Source organism: Macrotis lagotis, chromosome 3 (assembly GCF_037893015.1).
Source record: "Macrotis lagotis isolate mMagLag1 chromosome 3, bilby.v1.9.chrom.fasta, whole genome shotgun sequence".
In the NCBI taxonomy this organism is placed as follows: domain Eukaryota; kingdom Metazoa; phylum Chordata; class Mammalia; order Peramelemorphia; family Peramelidae; genus Macrotis; species Macrotis lagotis.
This window is the reverse complement of record NC_133660.1, coordinates 238,096,371-238,121,446: the sequence shown is the minus strand read 5'-3', so window position 1 is coordinate 238,121,446 and position 25,076 is coordinate 238,096,371. Positions and strand designations below refer to the sequence as shown.

General features: G+C 40.5%; 1 protein-coding gene across 3 annotated transcripts in view; it reads left to right on the top strand.

Annotated features, from left to right (window-relative positions):
* Positions 1-25,076, top strand: part of SCUBE2 (signal peptide, CUB domain and EGF like domain containing 2) — a 93,896-nt gene that overhangs the window by 40,965 nt on the left and 27,855 nt on the right. For all 3 annotated transcript variants that reach the window (XM_074230273.1, XM_074230272.1, XM_074230271.1), the window contains 7 exons: positions 3,151-3,267; positions 7,786-7,908; positions 8,342-8,458; positions 8,725-8,811; positions 10,706-10,810; positions 12,051-12,206; positions 12,797-13,003. In XM_074230273.1, coding sequence (XP_074086374.1) covers positions 3,151-3,267; positions 7,786-7,908; positions 8,342-8,458; positions 8,725-8,811; positions 10,706-10,810; positions 12,051-12,206; positions 12,797-13,003 — 912 coding nt within the window. The remainder of the gene's footprint in view (positions 1-3,150; positions 3,268-7,785; positions 7,909-8,341; positions 8,459-8,724; positions 8,812-10,705; positions 10,811-12,050; positions 12,207-12,796; positions 13,004-25,076) is intronic.

The window sequence follows — 25,076 nt, the reverse complement described above, 5'->3', positions numbered from 1 at the left end:
TGCTGTAATTTCTCATTATTCAGTTTGGTTCAGACTTAAGGGTTTTGTTATAGTGGGCATATAGGACCTGGACCACCTACCTCGTTTCAGGCAGCCTTCTTTACCAGAAGTCCAATATGATAGTAGATTGACAAAACATCCCCCAAATCCTTCATGTACAGTATATACCTTTTTTTTAAAAAAATTGTTAGGTGGATTTAGTTTTAAGTGCCCTTACGGCATGGTTTTTACCAACCTGACAGAATATTTGTTGTTCTTTATAATCCTTTGTAACATATAAAATAAGAAATATTGCTTAAACTTCATAAATGCATTTGTAAAGTAATTAGCAAAGTGGCACCATTTTAGAGGCTAATTGTGGGGTCAAAACTTTTAGCAAGCAGTCTTAAGTAAGACTGGTCAGTTACTGGCTATATCCTAGACACCATATAAATGTTGACTATATATGTGAGAGAGAGAGAAATTTATAAAACATATACATTTAAACATATAAATATTACCTACCAAATTTTCTGGGGGAAGAATCAGTTAAAAAGTTTAGTAGGAAATTAATTGCTTTAGTAGAAATTGATCATTTAATAGAAAATTGAGACAGTGTTACATTGTGGTTGGAGAACTGGCCTTGAAGCCAGGAAGACTTGGATTCAAGTTCTTCCCTGATATGTTGTAGGCTGCGTGCCCTGAAGAAAGTTCTCTCACTGCTCTCAGTAACTCCCTAAGACTTTAAGTTGAAGGGAACGTTTACTCTGCATTGGTAATGCCCTCACCAGGGATTTGCCTCTATCAGGGAAATCATGGATCCAACCCTTGTCTCTAATGAGAATTACCTCCACATTTTCATTGCTCTACTTTCCCCCAAATGTGTTAAGATTAAGATTAAGATAGCCTCTCATGAAACACTTCTTCATTAGGAAAATGGTTTTAGGAGATGGAACTAATATAGAATTATTAGGTTTTGGTGAGCAGAATGATCTTAAATTGGATTGTTATACTGACTTTTCCATTTAAAGAAATTACTGCAACCTACTGAAATGTCCTGGAAGAAGTGGAATTTAGAAATCTTGGCCTATAGAATAATGTAGAGATGAGACCAGGAAGATAGACACATCCATTCTGCTTAATGAAGATGGGGGTACTACTAGGGGTCCTGGGCACCAAGGAGGACATCAAGCTTAAGGAGCTATATCTTGAGAGTAAAGTAAATACTGTTCTGATGGGACCTTATTGAGAGTAATAGTATTAACATATCTTGGAGTTCAAATCTTAAAACCCTGGACAGACTAGTCTGACCTAATCAAAGACAAAACCTTGAAAGTTTTGTGGATTAGAACCAAATAGTTTTTTATGTGCTATTATCTGAAATTGTTTGGAGACTATTTGGCTTTGCAGATTAATTTGGACTCAGGATCAGAGTCTGAGATAAGATAATAATAACTCACCTTTTGTGAGGCTATACCTACCCAAAGTTGTTGTGAGATCAAATGGGAGAATGTGTGTAAAGTGCTTTATAAATTTAAAAATGCTTTTAAATATTAAGTATTAATGTAATACTTTGAGGCTTGCAAAGCACTTTTGCCCCTGTCTATCTTATGAGGAAGATAGAGAAGGTATTATTCCTGTTTTACAAGTGAGGAAACTGAGGCTCAAAAAAGGGAAGTGCTTTGTCCTGTCATAGGCCTGGAAAGTGCTGAAGTGAGGACTGGAGCCAAGTTCTTAAGCCATGAATTTAAAGCTAGAAAGGACCTTACATGTCATTTAGAGTAAGATCTTTCTTTTACAGAGGAAGAAACTGAGGCCCACAGTGGAAAAGTGATATTTATTTCAAATTCAGAGGTTTCCTGCTACCTCAAGTTTCTTCTCCCATTGTTGTTGTTTGATGCTCTAAACACTGGTTAGGAGAGCTTAGGGGGATAATTGATGGCTTCAACCTTTTATTCTTAATGGGTGTAGTGGAAAAGGGAATAGATTTGAAGTCAAAAGATCTATATAAAAGTCTTCGTCCTAGAATTTACTATTTGTGGGACTAGGACTAAAGTGAAGCTGTTTTCTCATCAGTAAAAGGGGAATAATGCTCCTTTCATCACCCACTTCATTTCCTGGCCACTCCCAAACCTCCCTCCCTGGATTATGGCCATCCTCCTCCTCCTCCTTATCCTCTGGAGTACAGACCCTGCCCTTGCACCTCTGACTGATAGGGAAGGTTTCACCACTCCAGTGAGGTGGTACATGAAACACATTTTGTACAACATAAAGCATCATGTCTATTATTGTAATGAACTAGCTTTTGAGTCCTCTGGTATGAGCAGACTCCTAATGCATGTTGGTACCTACTGTGCAAGTTATTGGCTTGAAATGGGACTTGGGCCCCTGAGAGGTTCAATGGCTGGTCAGGGACCCCACCTCTAGTATAGGACACAATTGTCTCTCAAACCCAGATCTTCCTGACTTCACCACCAGATTACCTTTCAGAGCATTGGATACAAATTATAAACTCCAATGCTTCATATTTATGCCACATGAAAATTAGTTGAAGGAACTAGGAATATTAAATATGTTGAAGAGAAGACTGTAGAGGGCCAGGATAACTAAACTGTCTTTAGGTATTTCAAGATCTACCACGTGAATGAGGAATTAAACTTTCTTTGATTGACTTGACAGGTCAGAACTCTGAGGATAGGAGGGAAGAAGGTTGCTGAAAGGCAAATTTAGGCTATCCAAAAGTGAAACGGTCTGATTTGGGAGGAAGGGGTTCTCCCTCTATTGGAGGCCTTTGGACCAAAATTTAGTGGCCAAGCTTTGTCAGTTATGTTGTGGAGGACATTTCTTTGTTGTTAAATGTTAAACTTAGATGCCTTTGAACTCTAAAATTCTGTAAGAAATAATATTATTGGCATTTTTATTATCAATAGATATTTTGAAAAGTGTTTGCATAATAGATGTTTTAACATTATAGCATAGTACTTTTTGCTATTGTACTGGCATTCATTCCATGTGTATTGATTTGTGTGACATTAATAAATAAAGACTTCCTGATAGGATGCACTGGTTGCTATCAGGGAAGTTACCAGTGCTCTCAAATAAGGTTCAGCTAACTGGTGCATTGAAGTCTTTAGAATAAAACCTTGATAACCCTTCTTTGAAAATTTACAGATATCGATGAATGCTCTTTTGAAAGGACCTGTGACCACACGTGCATCAATCATCCTGGCACCTTTGAGTGTGCTTGTAATAAAGGATATACCTTGTATGGTTTCACGCATTGTGGAGGTGAGAGAAACCTATCTACAGGTACATCATGTCAGGTTACTATGGTTTGGGGAGGGACAGAAAACTGCCCAATCTTGAAGATTCTCTAGCTCTGTCCACTTTGCAGAATGAAAGGAAAATGTCAGTCATTCCTACAAGGGCAGCAGCCCCTGTTGGCTTTCCTAAGGGGGAGATGACCAACATTTGCAGGTTTTGTTCCCTTTTGTCAGTGAAATGGAATAGAAGGGAATTCTGAACTCCTGTCAGCTATGAGACTGCTTATTGTCCTTGTAATATGAGCAAGTGAGTCTTATAAGATGATTAATCACAACTCCAAGAAAGATTTATTAAGCATCGATTATGTTCAAGGTGTGGTGCTATGTGTTGAAAATACAAAGATATGACCCTTAGAACTTGCTTTCATGGAGCTAACGATCTAAGGGGCAGGTGGTAATAAGACACCTACACAAGTCAAGTATGATACTAGGTTAAGAGGAAAAAGGTGAACTCCAGGAAGGATGCTAGGAGGGAGCACGCCTGGAGGGATCTGGGAGATAATTCCCTATGTGAAGAGATATAAGGATTTATTTCCACTATGCTTTAAGATTTACAAAGTCTGTTCCTTACAACAACTTGTAAAATATTTTTTTCATTTCTTTTCTTTTTTTATTATCTTCATTTTACTTACCTGAGTTCTCTGAGATGCAGTCAGAGTAGGGTTCAAATTCATGTTTGTTCAAACTGAAGAGTGCTGTCCTGCCTCATTTCTCAGTGATGGGCAGGAAGAGACTCTGTATCCTGCAGAATTAGAGAAAACATTAGAGGAACCTCTAGGTGAGCTGCAGCTCTGATCTGCTCACATGCTTGCTGTTGCATCAGAAGTGCTGACGTTGTGTATCAGTATTTAGGCTGAATGTGGTCATGCTTGTCCTGGATCTATTTGACAATATGTTCTCACCTCTTAGAACCCTCATGGACAAGAAGTTCTTGCCAGTGTATAACTTGAATTCTTACAACTACAGTTGCAAATCTGCTTCCTTGGGCTCTGTGAAAAGAAAGCAGCTGTTCACTAAAATGAATCCAACCACTCTTCATTCCTCAGTATCTCAGAAAGCTTGAGGATCCTTATCCCAAATTGGATTCCCACTGATGTTTTCAGTTTCCCATAGCATTCTGGAATGCCCCTAAGGAGCAATGGAGTGGTGTTCTCTTTTGCCATCAGGTGGAGTCCTCACCAGTGTGTTTCTCCCAGATTATAAATTGAGAATTATTTAATCAGCTAATCCTAAGTAATTATTTGAAAAATGGATGTTTTCTAAGTAGGTACATACATAAACACAATTAGTACTAAACTTTCCTACAAAAGTCTGGGATGTACAAGTTCATCCAGAGTCCAGGGCAAGTTCAAAGGGTACAGATGGGGAAAAAACCAACAAGCTATGCAGCTCCTGGTGTTCTGTTTCCCCCACTTGTGGGATGCTGAGTTTTCCCTTTAGCATGGTGTCATTTCTTTGCTAACTCCTTGTCGAACTATGAATCCAAATTTGTCCTTGACTCCCAATGATGCCAGCTGATCCAGGGATGTTGCTTAGGCACTGGTATGGAAGTATAACTTCCTCTGGACCTTTTGAACTGGAAAATTCCCCTTTGGTCAAAAGGAGGAAGGAGCCTAAGAAAGAAATCTAGCCAAGGCTAGAGCCACGGACTCACCTTCCTCCCAGAAGATTCTTCTTTAGGAATGTGCTAGAAGACCACATAATCCAGTTTCTGGAATTCCTACCTTTTCAACTTGCTTGATAATTTATAGATGATCCTTTGAGACTTGGTCAAGTTTCCTTATCTATCAGAACACAGTTTTGGTATAGTCAAAGGCTTTTTTGTCAATCTAAGACCTATTCTTGATTGAGAAATTATTTGAAAATTATTCTCCCCTTGGTTTAATATATCAAGCCAAAAATGGAGTCAGAAGGTTTGGTTCCCAGTTTTATGCCTGTATTAGGTTTACCTTTAGCCTATTCTTAGTTGGGTTTAAAACTGAATGCCTTTCTAATATATCACTGAACTTTTAAAGGGATTGGAACCTGTAAATTTGTTTGTATTAAGATATCAAGAAAATATGTATATTTTGTTTTGGGGGTGGGGAGGAAGTCATTCTGTCTTGTTTTCCTTCTTGGATTTGGAACGGGTGCCAGAAAGATGTAGGTTCTCCTGACTTTGCCACTGACTAATGTGACTCCTATCAAGTGTCACATAGAGACTGGTACTGAGCCCTGAAGGCTAGAACACTTCACTGACCTCTCTTCCCAAGGAGTCTCTTTATTCTGGAACCATGTATGTAATCCAAACTTGGCTCATCTTGGAGCTCATCATGCCTCCAATGAGTGGGGAGATTAGACTTATTTTCTCATTCTCTTTGGATAGTAAAACTGCCACCCTAGCTCCCTAGAGAAAACTTATTTAAAGGGTAGGCTGAGGTTCATGTTTAGGGTTTCCCCAAGTGGACAGTAGAAGGATTCTCAATGTACAATATGGATCAAATATAGGACATTCACACAAAAGGAGAGTTAACCCTGAGAGACTTAAAGCAGGACTCAGGCACTTAATTTCAGCTCTGCCAGGGGCCAATACTTAAACCACAGTGTAATCAAAGAATTTTGGAGGGCTGCTGCAGGAGAGTTCCACATTTTACCTTCCGCACTGTCCAGCTAGCTGCCCGTCCACCTGTGGTGAAATAAGTTAAGCTTGAGCCCATCCGCCCTTTTCCTGGAGCACTGGAAAAAGTTATCTGGGACCCCTCTCTTCCTGTTGGCCTGTTCTGGCCCAAAGGACCCAGGACCACTGCATCTCTTGAATTCACAAGTCCTCTTCAAGCCTATCGGGAAGGACATCCATTCAAATACAAAAGATGCAGCTGCAAACTAAGGTTCTGACCACTGTGCTTTATCTGCCATTTGCTCCTAGTCTTGGCATAACTAGGGTGAAGGATGAGGCAAGTCATCTCTCTCCCAACCTTTATTTGAGAGGTGCTTAAAGCAGTCTTGATGCCCCTAAAGCCAGAAGAGAAGAGAGCATCAAAGCTGGGGTCACCCTTTTAGATTAGATAACAGGTCCCCTGCTCCTCCTGCCCAGTGCCATCAGGAGCCCTGCCTGGGAGCTTCAAGGTACCAAATCCTTTCAGCACTGGACCCGGACAGGACTGGAGACAAGAAGAAGCTCCTCAGGCCTAAGTGCCCAAGTCCTGAGCCCTGAGGTTTCCTGAGCCCCATTCCCTGGGGCTCCATTTCCTTCTTCCTCCCTCCCTTTTATAATTTGTCATTCGAGGAAAAATGATGCATATTTTTTCTCACACAAAAGAGGTCTGTGAAGAGAATATACACATATATATGTTCATATAATATGTGTGTGTGTGTATATATATATGTATATATATATACACACACATGAACATAAGAAACAAGGGAGGAACTAGTTTGATTACATATGTTAGTAAATCAATGCACTAGTAAAATTTGTGTCAGGCCTATTAAATCCAGAAGTCGTGATGAATGATTAACAGGTGAAAGGATAAATCAATGCCATGCATGTTTCCTACAGAAAATGAGCAATTATGTTTCCTTTTAAAATCTTATTTGGTGCCAAAAAAAAACCCAAAACAAAAGGGGTGGCTAGGTGGTGCAGTGGATAGAGCACCGGCCCTGGAGTCAGGAGTACCTGAGTTCAGATCTGGCCTTAGACACTTCATAATTACCTAGCTGTATGGCCTTGGGTAAGTCACTTAACCCTATTGCCTTGCCAAAAAAAAAAAATAAAATAAAATCTTATTTGGGAAGTAGTATGTGTTGGTTGGAAAAGCGTTGTGAAAGGCAGAAGATTTGGGGTGTCTGGGGACAACTGTCCTATACAGCCTTGGGCCAGTTACTTCTTCCTTGCTGAGTCTTAGTTTTCTCATCTTTAGAATGGAGATGGTAATACTTGCCTTGGCTATTTGATAGGGTTGGTATTGTTAGAAGACTTGTATATTCTAAAGCTGTCAGGTCAAACTCAGATAGGGGGGCCATTAATCTCTACAGAAGGATTCCTGGGGGCCACATACTGATTTAATTTTAAACATGTAATATTATCTATGTGTTCTTGTATTTTTATTTGTTAAATATTTGACATTTGTGTTTTAATCTTGTTTGGGCACATTTGAGAGTGTTGTGGGCTGCAAGGGGCCCAGGCCATGTATTGTATCCCTCTGTCCTAAAGCATTAAGTCAATTCAAACTGTTAACATTTATATCACGTGATTTCCTTGTTTCTGTGTCATCAAAGGTAGAGAGGAGATATAACTGATCCACAGAATCTCTGAGTTGAAAGGGTCCTAAGAAATCATCCAGACTAACGCTTAGGTGATCAATAATCCCATCTATACTCTCCCTATGTGACCGCCTTTGCTTTATAAAGGGTAGCTCCCGCTGTTTCCACTTTTGGATAATGTTCCGTATTAGGGAGACCCTGGGTGCGAGGGCCATTCACCAAAGATGCTTTTCTTCCTCAGACACTAATGAATGTAGCATCAGTAATGGAGGCTGCCAGCAGCACTGTGTGAACACGCTGGGGAGTTCTGAGTGCCAGTGCCTCTCAGGCTACCAGCTGCACTGGAACAAGAAGGACTGTGTGGGTAAGTCCCGCCGCTCATGTTCCCCTCTGATGGCTCTGCTTGACCAGAAGGTGGTACAGCAGGGGTATTTCACAAGTCCTGACCAGACAGCCATGTGGAGAGTGTTACTATGTCCTCCACACCTTTTATATTTGAGATGCATTTACTGTTTAATAAATGGTTGAGAAACAGGAAATATTTTGCAGGGTCTTTGGTGTCTCTTCTGTGTTTTTGTCAGGTGTGTGCTTCTGTTTTTTAATGGGACTTCTCTGTGTGAAAAAAGCCCACCCAGGACCATGGTCCCAGAATGGGAAAGGGATGGATGCCTCTGCCTATTTCTTCCTTGACCATGGACAGATGCTTTGACCTATTCATGTTCTTGTCTTCTCCTATCCTTTTCAACTATGGAAGTGTTTTTCTGTTTCCATATATATTTGTGTTTTATCCTGTTTAGAAGTAAAGGGATTCCTGCCTGGTAACATGTTGCCCAAAGTGTCCTTGCGATGTACTAAGAGTGGTGGAGTGGATAACTGCTTCCTAAACTGTCCCTCTGATGTCCACCTCTCTCCAGGTGAGTGATCACTTCGGCCTAACCCCCAAGGTAGCTTTACCTGAGGCAGGTACCATATGGGGCTACTTGGAAATAGACCACTGGAATCAAAGGGCTGTTTTTTTTTTTATCCATGGAACTTTGATGCCATAAACAAGCCTTTTTTTTTAGGGCATAGACATCAGAGGCTAGAACAATTTTAATTTTCACTCTCTTTAGGTAGCCACTGTAGCTTTGTGTGGCTTATCCTTCTGTGTAATTGTTGACTTATGTTTTCTGCCTGTTAGGATATCAAGATGCCTATTCTGTCACCTGTGGTGCCTCTTCTCATCTCAGGAGTCAGCTGCATACATCTAATGGTTCTGCTTTATTGGGTAATTATGAAACCTGTACATTCTAGAGCAATGTTCAGTGTGTTTCAGGTTGGCTGACAGTTTAGTTGGTCAGGTTGTTGGAAGATGAGCACATTTTACCTGTAAAATGAGAAGAATAATCTCTGCCCTCTCTACTTCATATTGCAATGATAGAAATATTTTGTAGGTCATATTTTCAATTCAGGATTCTTTTTTCCCTTAGAAACTTTCCTGCCCACAAAGAGTATTTTATAATTTTTACTTGCCTATGGCCCACAGATACTGAATACTTTTGACCCCAACATCCCTGAAATTTCCTCTCTTATCACGTGAAGCAATAGTTAACATTTACAGAACCTTCTCAGGTAGTGATCAGGACTTCTACAAAGCCCTAGAGAACCTGGGAGGTGCCTAGAGCACACCTGTGTCCTGACCCTGGACTAGATGGCTCCCTTCCTCTCAGGTGGGTGGGGGTCCAGTCAAGCTGGCCTTTTTGCTCTTCCTTATCCCCATACTTTTGCCCAGGCTTTCTCTGCTCCCTCTGCCTCTTAGAACACCTCATTCCCTTTAAAGCTCAACTCAGACATCAGTTCTCACAGAGGCCTCACCTGGTCCCATTGGGCCTCCCTCTGGATTTACCTTGCAGTTATTTTAGATTTTTCAAGGCAATGGGGTTAAGTGGCTTGCCCAAGGCCACACAGCTAGGTAATTATTAAGTATCTGAGGTCAGATTTGAACCCAGGTGCTCCTGACTTCAAGGCTGATGCTCTATCCACTGCGCCACCTAGCTGCCCCCCTTACAGTTATTTTAGACCTGCATACCTGATGCCTCTCCTCCCCCACCTCCTCTCCCCCACCCCCATTCATTGTCAGCTTCTTGAAGGCAGGGACTGTTTTATTTTAGTCTGTGTACCCTCGACCCCTCAGGCCCTGGTACATGGGGGTGCTTAGTCTGTGATTGAGTGACCTGTCAAGTGGTTATGCACTTATAGCCCTTTATAGCCCAATAAGTCACATGAACAATTGTCTCTTGCTGCCCACATCACACAAGAACTCTTGTGGCATCAGCTAAGTGTGCCTTCAAAATAGTTCATGCAGTTTCAATAGCATGTACAGCAAGTCTGCCTAACTTTCCATGGAAATAGGGGAACTGGAGGCAGCCCAGTCACTGACCCCTGTCCACCCTCAGGGGTCCCAGTCACATCAGCCTTATCCTTAAATTATAATGCCCCCTTCCCACTTTGTACTGAAGCCTTGGGAAGACAGTGGGTAGGTGAATCTGATCCCAACCCCTCTTGGGCACAAAGGTCTGCCCTTTAAAATTTGTCTGTATTTTATGCTTTTCTACCAGGGAACAGCTTATGAACTTTCTGCTTTGTATTTCTAGGTTTGCCTTTAGAGAGCCCTTGTTTTCAAATATCAGAGAAGTCTTGCTGACTTCTACAGATCCTGTTCTAATTTGGACTGTGAAGGCATCTTGACCTTTTAGAAAATTACATGTTTCTCACTTGTAGCTTTTCCAATACTTTTTGTCATATTTGAACTTGGAATTATCTTTCTTTCTTTGAAAAATTTATTGATACATTTATTTTGTCCCAGTAGACACTTCCCTATAAAGTGCATTCCTCCAAGAAACAATTTACTTTGGAATTTTTTTTAAATTGGAGAAATATGTATAGCTTTACAAGCAGAGGCTTTTTCTGACTCTATAAACAGTATTCTGGGGTTAAATCAACAACAAAGAAGTTTAGATTTTTCTCAGGCTATGGATAAGACAGTGAATATAGAAGTCTGGAGTTTCTTAAAGTTAAAAATGTGTATTGTGTCCTTGCCAGTGAAAGGCTCAGTGTTTGTTACCTGGTATTTTTATTCCTTTGCCTTTGAATGTAACATCTCTTACTATATTTTTCTGAAGATGTCACTACCATCAGGACAAGTGTCACCTTTAGGCTAAATGAAGGCAAATGTAGTTTGACAAAGACTGAGCTGCTTCCAGAGGGCCTGCCACAAACAATACCAGGTATGAATTGGATGTGTCTCCATGGAGCAGGGTGGCAGACATTGGGAATTCATCTGTATGTTGTGAGAAACTAAATTAGAGACCCAGAGAGAGCAAAAGGCCCATACCCTCATGCCTGAATCTGGCTTAGTTCAAGAATGGTGCTCTTCAACTAGGTGAGGGTATTTTGGATCACAAGGGTAGGACTGTCCCAAAAGTCTTGGTGCAGTTTTAAGCATGTATCACAGTGATTAAAACAACATTGAGACTTTGGGGACCATCTGTCTTATTGTATCTATACATTTCCCATTTTCAGTGTGGTTTAATATGGATCTTTCTTGCTTCCTTCAACTTCTAACCGTGGGCTGAATTTTAGGAGATTTTTGATGATATAGTTTGTGAAATGTGGGAAAATCCTTGTCCAGAAAAGGAGTTCAATAAGTATAAGTATAAAATGCTCTTTCTACTTGTGATCAACTTTACTAGATTCAGACAGTTCAGAAGTAAATACAGCAGGATTTGGAACAAAAAGGAAAAGGACTGAGGAAGACTACAGTGTGCAGTTCTCAGGCTGTGTCTTTTCCTCGGAAGGAGAGCAGCTCAAGGCCTGGCTTTGGTTGGCCTCAGTCCAACCTGCCAATGGCCCCTTCCTCAGCTCTCTTAGGTATTTCACATGAGAGAAGAGATTTGGGGATCATAAGAGTAGAAACAAATGGCGAGCGAGGTGCAAAAATCTGGTGGGACAGTTTATTAATTTTGTGAATTTAGGCAAGTCACTAAATCTCCTTAGGGCCTTAGTTTCTTTATCAATAAAGTGGGAATAATAATACTCTTATAGTGGTGAGGAAGGCACCTTGTAAACCTCAAAATACATGTAGATGTAAGTTGTTATTATTTATTTATACATAACCACTTGTGGTGACATAAGTTGAACTCCAGGAAAGTGGCAGAGACTCTCAAGGAGCTTTGGTATTGTTTTCATACTTTGATTTCTGATTAGTAACAAAAAGCTTTTATATCAATGGAATGACTTCTCAGGAAGATGAATCAATTTTAAATGGATCTGATCCAGAAGATGTTGGCTCTTTAAAGTGTGAGCAAAACATTTAGATGTATTGTAATGTCTTGATGTCTGGATTTTTATCATTTGATCCCGTAATGCTTTCATAACAAAATGTTTGTTGGCTCTGTAGTGAATGTTCTGTGGATAATTTTGCTAGAATTTGACTTTGTGTAATTCTTATTTTTTTTTTTCACACAGACAAGTACAGCTTAGTAAAAGAGGGCTTCCACTATGTAAACTTTACATGTGGCTCTGGCAAACAAGTCCTTGGGGCCTTTGGCAGACCAACCATGACTAAAGAAATGTTTATCAGTGTTGACTTTGAGCTTGAAGCAAATCAACAGGAGGTGACAGGTTGGTTTGAAGTTTCCCCAGGTGCAAAGGCTTCTCCCAGCTTGTTCCTTATTTCTTCATCTTTCACTTTTCATCTTTCTTTACAAAAAAGTAACAATAATGAAGTATCACCTGCTTGGGATTTTTTATTTTATTTTTTTTGCCTCCAAACTACATTGAATTGGTTTGGAAACAGAAGGGTTTTTCCTTCCTTATAGGAACCCAAAGTTGAAATTTTGTGAATGCCAAATTTCTGTTTCATTTGAATGCTGCCTAGTCTTCTAGTACCACTTTTTTTTTTTTAGGTTTTTTTGCAAGGCAATGGGGTTAAGTGGCTTGCCCAAGGCCACACAGCTAAGTAATTATTAAGTGTCTGAGACTGGATTTGAACCCAGGTTCTCCTGATTCCAGGGCCAGTGCTCTTATCCACTGCGCCACCTAGCCGCCCCCTGCTAGTACCACTTTCCCATAATTACGACCTTTCCCTCCCCTATCTAACATTGTAGTTTGGTATGTTGGCTTTTGTTGACACTTCATACTGGATGCTGGTGAGTTTTGTGGCTCCTATGCCTTTCCATATTGCTCCTTGCCTCTTACTCTTGATTCCTTAGCTTCTTGTGATCTGAATTGTGTCCTGAAGAAGACAGAGAAGAGATTACGTAAAGCTATCCGCTCACTGCGGAAAACAGTTCTCCGTGAACAGTTCCATCTTCGTTTGTCAGGAATGGATTTTGAAGTGGCAAAAAAGTTCCCTAGAGCATCTGAACACCCTGCAGATACCTGTGGCTTGGGGCAAGAGTATAGAAAGGGCAAATGTGGTGAGTAGACCTAGTAGGAACCTTCTTTATTATATAATCCATTCATAATCTGTTTATATCCCCAAAGAGAAAAGTGAGTCACACACTAATGAGTGTTAGATATAGTAGAAGAGGACAGAAGTGAGCCTCATCCATTGCATGAGGGAACTCAGCTCAGTTCAGAATACACTGGAGCAAGGTAGGAGATAGTTGTAATTCCTACATATTATCCCTAGGGGAGAGAGGAGAGCTATGCGGACCTGGATTTCCTCATGGAGCATCACGTAGCTTATCTTTGAACAAAAATCTGTATTATTATAATAATAGAAAGAATTTACCACTGGAAGAGTAGAGGCTTGGTGGGGAGCTGGTTTAGGGCCAGAATGGAGGTTCTGAGAACTTACAGTGGAAGATCTTTTAATATTATATGAACAAGTTATTCTTGGAACCTGCCTTTTGGGGAAAGGCTGGGACCAGCCATCTCTCCTTCTCTGTGTCCTTGAGTGACTATGTTCTCCCTCCCCCATTCTTGTTCTTTAGCTTCCCCTCTTGCAAGTTTAGAATACAAACTCCTTGAGGGTAGGCACTGTTTTTCTTTTTGCTTGAATTAGTGTCCCTGGTGCTTAAAGGTGCTTCATAAATGTTGACTAGCTTGCTGAGTTCTATTGACCCCAAATCAGAGGCAGCCAAAGGCTTGCAAAGGTCCTCAAAGTGGTGACTGAAGAGAGAAATCTGGGTTCTATTTTGAAACAAAAAGACCATCTTTTTAGAATTAAAGACTAGTCAAGGTCAAGTGCTCTACTACTCTTTTTTTTAAATTTAAGGTAATGGGAGTAGGTGACTTGCCCAGGGTCACACAGCTAGGCAATTATTAAGTGTCTGAGTTGGGATTTGAACTCAGGTCCTCCTGACTCCAGAGCCAGTGCTCTATCCACTGCCACTTAGCTGCCCCTGAACTACTCTTTCAGCATTGTTTTGGAGACCCTGACATGGGGTCCTGTGGATTTGGCTCCCTTTTTAAGGCATTACCCAGTGCTAAGTGTCAAAACTTGGTTACTTGGTAGAAGAGAAATTTGGACAGGCTGAATGAGGACCAGTGGGCCTGTAGCTATAGAGAATTTGGTCCTCATTTTCTTAGAAAAATCATGAAAATAAGTTTCAACTTCTTTGGTCCTGGTTCAGAAGAACTTAGATGCTAAACCTCAGAATAACTATGACCAGTTTTCTTCTGCCTGGGGCATGTATACAAAACCTACACCCTCAAATAATATTTGTCAGGTGGATTCATTTGGAGGAGGGAGACCCCAGGAGAGTGACCTCAGGCCACGTTATCAATGAGCTTGCCTAGGATATAACCACTGGGGAGAGGAGAGGAGCCATTGAGCAGCCTGCCATTTTAACTACTTTTTCTGGGTTGTTTTTACACTGTTGAAGCAGTGTACATTATGTCAGAGTCCTTTCAAGGCCTTGGTTATCCCTTATATCATAATCATAATAATTTTAAAAAGCAAAGTATATCATTAGATTAAAGGAGAAGTCCCAGAATCTTGTCTTAAGCCTTAGAATTGCATCCCTTTGAACAGGCTGCAGACATCCTTTTTGCTCACATGCTGGAGCCTAGGGATAATGACTTAAAGCTTAGGTTTTAGTATTCCCCACTTGGGGGGGGGGGCGGTGTTGAAGGGGGCCTATCGAAGTACTCAACGTGCAATGTAAATCAGTCTTTGGAAGGTCAGGAATTTCTTTTACACAGAAGACAATGCTCAACTGCCTAAGACCCAGAAGTGGTCAAGGACAGAGAAACTTAACCAACAATATTAGAACTTAGAATTTCCATTGGATACTTTCCACTACTTTCTAACTTCCCGTTAGAAGATGATACAGATTTACCCAGTGGTTCTAATGTTCAAGCATGACCCTCCAGGTGTCCCTCCTCTGGCATGCCAGACCAGGGGTTGGCTTGTCCTTCTTTGGGAGACTTCTCCAAGAAAGCTCCTGGAGATGGAGAATGGACACTGGCCCAGTGCAGCTGTTTCTAGCTGAGAAACTCAGACACTTCTGACCTCTTGAATTGATAAGGCTGCTTTTAAGGATGGACTGGAATTGCTGTTCATTCACCTCTGGGAAGGAAAGGAAACCCAAAAAAGGAAAGGCCTGGGCTGAGACTTGTGCCGGCTGCCACATGTCTGCCAGGCTAGGGGGGTGGGGCAGCCCCCTCCCTCACCCTTCACTGCAAGCCTAGAGAGTTTCTGATATAAGAGAAAAACTGTGAGTGGAGTTATTCCCATTTTAAGGTTCACAGAGGGAGGCAATCTTATCTGACTCAGCTTCCCTGGAGTAGAAGACTAAGAGATCTGGTCTGCCCCTGTAACCCATTCCCATACATGCTCCTGTTTGCAGATTTTTGCTATTACAAATAGAAAGTGCAATTTTTTTTGGTTCAGATAAGTCCTTTTTTTCTTTTTATAATGTCTTATTATATATTGTTGCATATTACTTTACAGCTCTGTTTGTGGGGTATTAGAGAATGAGTTTCCCCACAGTCCTTGGATGATGCTGACATTTATCTTTAGAGGTTTTTGCCATTTTAGTGCTGCCTGTGAGGTAGTAGCTTAAGGTTGTCTTGAATTGTATTTCTCTGCTTCTAAGGAAATCACAAATTATTTTCTATTATGCCTAACTTGGGGGTTATATTTTCCCCATTAAGTGTAAATTCCTTAAGGTCAAGGATGGTTTGATTTTTACCTTTATATCCTCTAAATCTAGCTTAATGCCTTTCCCATAGTACGTGATCAAAGTTGACTTGAATTGAACTGGTACGCTGAACCCAAAGGAACTCCCTGATGAAACCTAGAGCCAGGGTTTTTGTTTATTTGTTTTATTTTCCCCAAAAGAGTGGACAGTAATTCTCTCTGTTTGCTCAGCAAATTTTCACGTATTCCTACATTATCCCAACTATCTTTCTTAAACAAAAAAAAAATGAAACCAGCTAATTTTTTCTTCTTTTTTGTCTTAGAAAATAGTTCTTATTTATATAGTACTCTATAGTTCACAATAGTCCCCTAGATAGGTCCATTTGCTTTCTGGAGTTCTATTTATAAAGTTGCATGGGAGAGACAAGTCATTCCTCTCTCTGACCCACCAGAGTCAGACTCCCCCTCCCACCCCCACCCCCACCTTTGTTATCTTACTTTTGGATAACATTGTATATTAGTCATTGAGTTTCTGTGACAGAAACTCAGGAAGACTGATTTCTTGGTTCCTACAAACCAAATCCTAATGATAATATTGCCACAACACTGCCCAGTCTATGTTGCTCAAGTACAAAGGTCTGAGGATAAGGGTCAGATGTTATCTTAAGAGAGGCCTAATGACCATGACAGCTTATTCAGGTTACACAGAGTATTTTATTTGTAGCTGCCTGTGGTGAGTGAATGTCTCTTTAAAATGCTTGTCAAGCTCCATTAGGTGGGGTTTTGTTTGGGTCTTAATGAGGCCCAGGGATGTTTCTCCAATAGCTTCTCTTGCCATAGAAGGCTCTGGGGAGCCTTCCTGGGGTGGGTTTCCCTGATTTCAGCTTTAAAGATTTTCTACCAAGATGACAATACAAGGAATTAAATATTATATAACTTCTCCTTGTGCTAGTGCAGGTTGAAGGGAGGGGAAATCAGTGGGGAGGGGGTGGCTGGGTCGAGGGGCTGACCTGCAGAAAGCCTGCCACCCTTTTCTTCCTTCACCTTGCACAGTCATAGTGGTACTGGGTAGCTCCCTGGTTTGAAAAGGAGAGGTTCATGGGCCTCTGGGTTTGGAAATTGCAGGGGGTGGGGAGAGTAGCTTAAAGACCTTTACTAGGCTCATTGGCTTAGTCTGATGGGATTCATAGAAACCAGAAGGATTAGGATGCTCCCATCTCTGCTGATACTGTGCAAGGAGCAAACCAAAAGACTGAATGCAGTCTGACAGGGACTATTAGATCAGTGACCTTTGGCTTTTAGACTCAAGATAAGATTTTTGGTGGTTACATGAGGAAGGGACTTTACTATGGGCTAACTGAGGAAAGAAGCTGTGTTTGTGTGTTTGTGTCTGTCTATATGTGCATGTCTGTGTCTGTGTGTCTTTGTGTGTGTGTCTGTGAGTGTCTGTGTCTGTCTCTGTGTGTCTGTGTGTCTGGTAGAGAGACAAGTAATCCCTCTGTGTCTGTGTGTTTGTCTGTGTCTGTCTGTGTAGAGTCCCAGTTCCTGGACTCCTATGTTGTGTCCCACTTCTGGACTCCCTCAGTCTTCCCCAGATGAGCTTTGGAGGGGTGGGAGACAAGTACTCTATCAAGATCTCCAAGTGCTCCATTTATTTACCAGAATAAAAATGCTTAAATACCTTTCCAGTCTCTAATACACTCCCACTCCTGTGGCACTTGACCAAACAAGGTTCTGATGCTTGAAGGCATCAGATGATAATAATTTACAGTATTCCTAATACACAACGGTTCCCAACATGTCTGTGTCTGTCTTTGTGTCTGTGTCTTTTTCTGTCTGTGTGTGTGTGTATATGTGTCTGTGCCTGTGTGTGTGTATATGAGTCTATGTCTCAGTACACATACGAATTCTGAGACAGCATATTCTATTTTCAGACAGTTTTAATGATTAGGAAATGTTTATATTTTGTTCTGAAATCTACCTCCCTTTGATTTCTTTTCATTCATCTTGGTTTTCTTGAATGGGGAGAATTAGTGGACAATATTTTAACCTGAGCAGAATTATCTTTTTTTTTCTTAAAAAAACAAACCATATTTATAATTAATAGAAAAATTTAAAATTTAAAACAGTCAATGCTTAATATGATTATACAAATTTATTGCTGAAGAAAGGAAATATCTGACATTCTGGTTGATAACATTGGACTCTCAGTATAACTGGTATAGAATATTCCTTAAATCAGTAAGACTACACCCTATTTCCCAAAGGTCAGGCAGCTTTATGTGTTGCCATCAAATTATTCTCTGGTTGTTTTGCACATATAGATCTTGTCTTCCCAGCTAATCAGTAATAATAATAATTGTGCAGCTAGACATTGTCCTAGTTCATATTGCTACCTCCAGATTGCAGGGGTCTGGTTTCAGAGATGCCTCAGGTCTATGGCTAGATGGGAGTCATTCTTTGCACAAGGTAGAAACATCTACCTTAACATTATTTCTGAAAAAGAATAAGTTTTATCTAATCACATACCTGACCTGTGATCTTGGTCTTGCCTTCAAAATAAAGGACAGATAGGTTGAGAGAGAGATTGCATGTAGGGAAAAGCAGATGACTTACTCAGATTCAGTTCCCTGTGCTTCTGTGAGGCCTTGCCCCAGGACTAGGCCGAAAGAGTGAGGAGGACCCTGGGCTGACTGGGGAGCTCTAGAAGTGAGCTCCCTTCTAAACAAGTGACAGGACCAAACCTCCTCAAGGAGAGGCCTTTATGGGGTAATGCTGATTAAGAAAGGCAAGCCTTCTGGAAAGGAGTTCCTGGGCAGTGCAGGTCACTGGTCTGGTACTTCCTAGAGGGAACCTTCTGGAGAGGAGATAAGGGATTCATTCTTTTACCAAACAGAGGAGCTCCAGGACCAGTCAGAAGTTAGAGTCAATCAGGACAGAGCCATGATGTGGAAGAATAAATCAGGCTTGCTCCTTCCTTCAGTGAGCTCACAGACCAAGACAACCCCCCCCCCCCAAAAAAAAAACCAGTGTTAATTAAATTAAATGTATAACCTAGGAAAGCAATATTCAGGAAATATTAACCCCCCTCCCCCAAAAGCAGGAGTTTTGAAGGGAAGAAGGAAAGAAAAGCAAAAGAGATTCAGGATTGGAAGGAGCCTGGGATAGTTCTTTTGCTTTAGTCCCTCTGCTATCCTTTTTATTTTGTTCTCATTTCCTCAAAGGGATTACCTCTGCCATATCTGATGTCATGGAGTTGCTGGAATGGATCCTCTAGGCCGTCCCCTGTTGGAGGCAAGAGATTGGGCCATAGAAAGGCCCTGAGACTTGTTGAGAGTCACATAGTGTTAAGGCAGTAGAGCCATGAGTAAAACCAAGGTCTCTTGTCTTCCAATCCAGTTTTCTTTTCACTCTACAGGACTGATTCTCTTCTGTTCTCTGCAAAAAAAAAATTTAAAAAGAGGCTCTTTTATTGATTTTTTAAGATAGGAACAAAGCAGTAGGTGCTTTTGTAAAATATGGCAATGATATTTCACATGCATTGGCTACAGTTGGTTAATAATATCAAGTCAGCCTTTGAGTGAACATTCTTTTTCCTTAATAAGCTATGCAAATATGCCTTTGCATATTGAGAAGCATTTGAAATAAAAGGCTAAATAAAAGGTTTAATATATAGGAAGGCCTTCCTGACAGAAAACTGATGGACTCAGGGTGCAGCATGAGACATATATTTTTGAATGTGGACAATGAAAGAATTTATTTTCCTTGATTATGCATTTTTGTGACAGGAATTTTGTTTGTTTTTTTCCTAATAGAAGGGGAGAGAAAAAGAGGAAAAAAAGAAGTTAAATTAAATATATATATATATATATATATATATGTATTGAAAGAATGGTTTTAGGGGAGGGAGACCTTTGAGGGTACAATTTAGAAAGTGAGGGGCCTGAAAAAGTAAATGAGTATGAGATTTTCTTATTTCTGAGCCACAGGGATATTGAAAGGCAAGAGAATGAAAGGTTTATTTCAGGGCACCAACTATGAAGTTCCTGTCTTTTCTCACTGACCCAGTTAGTAGTAATATTTTCAAGTGGCAAATTCTACTTTAATGCTTTCTTACATTAAAACAAGCAAAACAAAAAAACCTGGGTAGCAACTGCAAATAAATTCTAGAGTCAGATCTTGCCATCTCCATGATTAACCAGGACTTTCACAAAAATAGAAGAAAACATAAATCCTTTGGACATGTTGCTGCTTAGGGTGACCTCAGTTTCTGAATTGTTAAAATGTGATAACTCCAAGGACACCATGGGAATCTATTTGCATTGGCAGTTTGTGACTTTTCCTCTTAAAGTCAAGGCATGATTCTTAAGAAAATAGTTAGATGCTGGAAACTGACCCCTTTTATTAGGTTCACCTTCTTAGTCCCAGAGATACCATAGTGTTTGTCCACAGCATCAACTTCTCAAAGAGGAAGGGGCTGAAAGGAGAGGCAAGAGCCCTTAAACCTCTTTGTAGCTATTAATCCTCACCCCTGCTGGCCTCTTGCCTTTTGCATCAGAAAAGCTTTCTCGTATTTTATTTTAAAGGGGGCCAAAAACAGCTGTGTGAGATTTGAGAATGGGATTTTAATGGTCACTGAAGGCCCACAAAGGCTGGGGCTGCAAAGATGAAGTGTACCAAGGCAATTGACTCCTTTGTTTGGTGTGCTCACAATAACCAGGCTGCTAAGGAGAAAAGAAAATCAACTGGAATTTCTGAGTGAGTTCTGTTTGGGATGAATCTTCAACACATTTGGAAACAGTTATCTTCAAGTCATTCTTGACATGGAGACCATGATGAGAAAACCAAATCTTAGCTTGTTCCTCATGTTGTTTTTTTTTGGTGATCTAAACATAAAAGGAGTGTGACATGCTATTTGTATAGAAGTTGCTGTTATAAGAAAATTGGTTATGAAATAGATTTTCACAGGTAATAAAAAAAAGGATTTACCCCCTCCTTACCCAAACTCATTTGGCCAATGATCTCTTTCCCTAGCCCCTTGGTCCTTTAAGAAAAAAATGCCAGGGGTGGCTAGGTGGCGCAGTGGATACAGCACTAACCCTGGAGTCAGGAGTACCTGGGTTCAAATCCGGTCTCAGACACTTAATAATTACCTAGCTGTGTGGCCTTGGGCAAGCCACTTAACCCCGTTTGCCTTGCAAAAACCTAAAAATGAAAAAAAAATGCCAGATCTAGAATGTTGTAGGAGAACTCACCTCTCAAAAATGGAACTCTTTTAAAAGACTTCCAGTACCTTAAATGACTACAAAAAATGAATTTACACAAATGACTGCAAGCAACTAACTTGCAGGCAAACCAATAGACATCTCTCCAGCTGTAAGATCTGCTCTCTGCCAACTATACCATGATAAAAGCAAACCACATTGATCAGTTTGCCTAAAAGTTGTCATTGGCATAGTTTTTTTGCAAGGCTTAAGTGACTTGCCGAAGGTCACACAGTTAGGTAATTATTAAGTGTCTGAGATCGGATTTGAACTCAGGTACTCCTGACCCCAGGGCTAGTGCTGTATCCACTGCGCCACCTAGCTTCCCCTTGGCATAGTTTTTGAAATAATTCTGGTACCTTCTAGGGAGATACTCTCTTAAATGAATAAACTTCTAAATTGCTAGGACCTGGAGTATATTACTTACTTTCTGCTTCTAACCTGAGTTAGTTTGGTAAGAGAAATGATGTCAGGATAATGGGTCCTTGTTAGGCTAAGAGGCAGGGATTATGTTGGCACTCAAGAAGAGAAGCTCTCTGATGCTCTTCTCCAAGTGCCATCAGCTGACAGAAGTGGGTGTCTGCTGTTCTTTAAAAGGTCATAGAAAAGAAAGACTGCTCAGACAGTAATGGTTTGGCAGAGGCTAACAGCTAATTATTTGTGGTCAAAAGTGTGCATTGTTTAGTGTGGAGAGGGCATTTGATCAGAGTCAGAGGGTGAAGAAAAGGACTGGGCCCTAGAGGGGGTGGTGATGCCTGTCACTATGCCCCTTTTACAGTTGTGGTGGGAGAGGTGTTTGTTGTTATTCATCCTCCTTTTGTTGTTCAGGAGTTGGGTTTTTTTTTTTCAGTTTTATGGTTTTCTTGGCTAAGACACTGGAGTGGCTTGCCATTTCCTTTTGAGGAAACTGAGGCAAACATTAAGTGTCTTGATCAGGGTTAGGAAGTGTCTGAGGCTGGATTTTAACTCAAATTGTCCTGACACAGCACTGGTACTCTATTCACTGTGCCATCTAGCTGCCTGTGAATCATGGTAATGTAGCCCATATAAAATCTGGAATAAAACTGCACTGCAGGAATTTAGAGGAATCTCTGAGGAGTTGGGGGTAATTCTCTAATGCTATCAGATTAAACCCCTACTATTGTGCTTCCTTTCAGGATTGTTAGTTGGGAATCATTTTAGTAGCTTTTAAAAGGAGTATTTACTAAAAGTACTGAGAAAGTAATTGGTATAAAATCTCTTCCCCTTCCTCCATCAGTCTACAATGCACCATTCCCCAATCATATAGAGAAGTGGGCTCCAACTTAGAAAGCATATGTGGCAAAGGGGTAACTCTCAGCTCTTTATTTCTGGGGTTCCTTTTTTTCTTAAACCTGGTGTACTCAAGAGGTCTCTCTTCAGAATGGTAGAGTTTCTTTGCAAAACTCCTAATCGAGCATGGATCCTTGGCTCCCCATTCAGACACTGTCATCAGCTGATCCACAGTATCACTAAGGATGCTGAGAGGAAGATGCAAGCCCACTATCCCCTGCATCCTAAACTTCAGAGCTCAGAAGGTCTTCCAGCCAAATTGGGAGATGGGGGAGGAGGGCCAGTCCAGTTGGTTTTCTTCTCCCTTCCCTTTTGTTAATCTCTCCTATGGGTTTGCCTGAACATATGCTCTCCTGGCTTGCCATTCAGTGGAACCCCCAATTCGAATTAACTCAGTGTTTTCATAAAGGATCCAGAGGCCCTAACAATCCCTCAGGTAACAGAATTTAATGTGTGGCATCATTTCACTTAATCCAATGACTTTCCAATACTTTTTTTTTGGTAAGGCAAATGGGGCTAAGTGGCTTGCCCAAGGCCACACAGCTAGGTAATTATTAAGTGTCTGAGACCAGATGTTGAACCCAGGTACTCCTGACTCCAGGGCTGGTGCTTTATCCACTGCACCACCTAGCCGCCCCCCAATACTTTTCATAGTTGATCTAATGTCCTTGATGGATTGAGACTTATTCTCACCTAGTTAAGGTATCTGTGATAAGAGAATGTTCTCATCTGATAAATGTGTTCCAGACCTGAAATTTGGCAGGGTTGATTTGACCCCTATTCTTTCAGTAGCATAGCTACTAAGCCCATGTCCAGTATGAGCCAAATAAGAAGCAAGTGATGAATGGCTGAAGTCACATGTACCCTGATATTTGCTTATAACATTCCCCATCTATCTCTGCAGTTTTTTTTTAGGTTTTTGCAAGGCAGATGGGGTTAAGTGGCTTGCCCAAGGCCACACAACTAGGTAATTATTAAGTGTCTGAGGCCGGATTTGAACCCAGGTACTCCTGACTCCAAGGCCGGTGCTCTATCCACTGTGCCACCTAGCCGCCCCTCTCCACAGTTCTTAACCTTTCATATCATGGATCTCTTTGGAAGTTTGTATCCTTTTTCAGAATAATACGTAACAAATTTTAAGACAAATTTTAAAATGAGTTTATATATATATATATATATATATATATATATATAAACATAAAATACATAGAGTCACAGAGGAAATAGAATGTATTAAATATAGTTATCAAAAAAATTTTAAACCAAATTCATGAAACCCAAGATATGAACCTTGGCTAGTTAATGATATTCTTCAGTTGTAAATGTCTTGGGCTGAGTCTATCAAGTTCTGAGATTATACCGCATCTCCTAATTTACTTATACAATCTAACAATTCATTTAGGAAGATCCAATTGGATGAAAAATGCCATTGCCCAGACTGTATCATGTCAGCCCATTGGGTTGATCCTTCCATATGCATTTTTTTTTTTTTTTTTTTTTTTTTTTGCTTTTACAAGGTTCTGGGGTTAAGCGATTTGTCTGAGGTCACATAGGTAATTTTTAAGGGTCTGAATTCAGATTTGAACTCAGGTCCTTCTGATTCTAGGGTTTGTACTCTAGCTGCTCCATTCATATGTACTTCTTAAATAGGTATTGCTAATAACTAGCATTTATACAGAGCTTTTAGTTTGCAAAGCACCATGAGATCCTCAAGCAACTCAAATAACCTTAGGAGTTAAGTGATTTGTCTAAGGTCATCTGAATCAGGATTCAAACTTGGAAGTTTCTGATTCCAAGCCCTGCATTCTATTACCCTCTGCCCCAGACAACCTCAGCACTTCCATAGATAAAGAATTGGGCCATAATGGAATAGGAAGGAGAGAGGAAGCCAGACTTCATTTTGAGATTTATAGCATTTAAAATAATTCTGGGGCGGCTAGGTGGCGCAGTGGATAGAGCATCGGCCCTGGAGTCAGGAGTACCTGGGTTCAAATCCGGCCTCAGACACTTAATAATTACCTATCCGTGGGGCCTTGGGCAAGCCACTTAACCCCATTGCCTTGCAAAAACCTAAAAAACAAAACAAAATAATTCCAAGCTACTCTTTGAAATAATAAACTTACTTTTTAAACACCACTGTTACTCTAGTGGTACTGCATGGTCATCAAGCATGAAATATCACAGTCTATAAAGTATCAAAAGAATAACATATAATAATAGCAATAACCATAGCTATCATTTATATCCTTTAAGCTTTGCAAAGCACTTTATATATGTTAACTCATTTGGTCTTCATAAAATACCTGTGATTTTGTGTTATTTTTAAAGGTGAGGAAACTGAGGCAAAAAGAGGTTAGTTAAGTGACTTGCACAAGCTAGGAAGTATAGGAATCAGGATTTGAACTCAGGTCTTCAACACCATCCACTATGTCACCAGCTGCCTTTCTGTGGATACCAGGTGCTTTCCTGATGTCCCTTCAGTGTTAAGTGGTCAGTTAGGTGTTACAGCAACTAGAGCACTGGAATTGAGTCAGAAAGACCTAAATCCAAATTTGACCACAGATACTTTCTTGCTCTGGGATCCTGGACAATTTACTCAACCTTGTTTACCCCAGTTTCTTCATCTGTAACATGCAGAAGAAAATGGCAAGCCCATACCAGTATCTTTGCTAAGAAAATCCCAAATGGGTTTTTTCAGTCAGATACGACTGAAATGACTGAATAACCTCAAGAAAAAAAAGGGCATTCTAACCCATCTGTGGACAGGACTTAATATTAAATGCAGCACTTTTGAAGGACTTATCTTTGAAAAGCTGGAATGGTTTT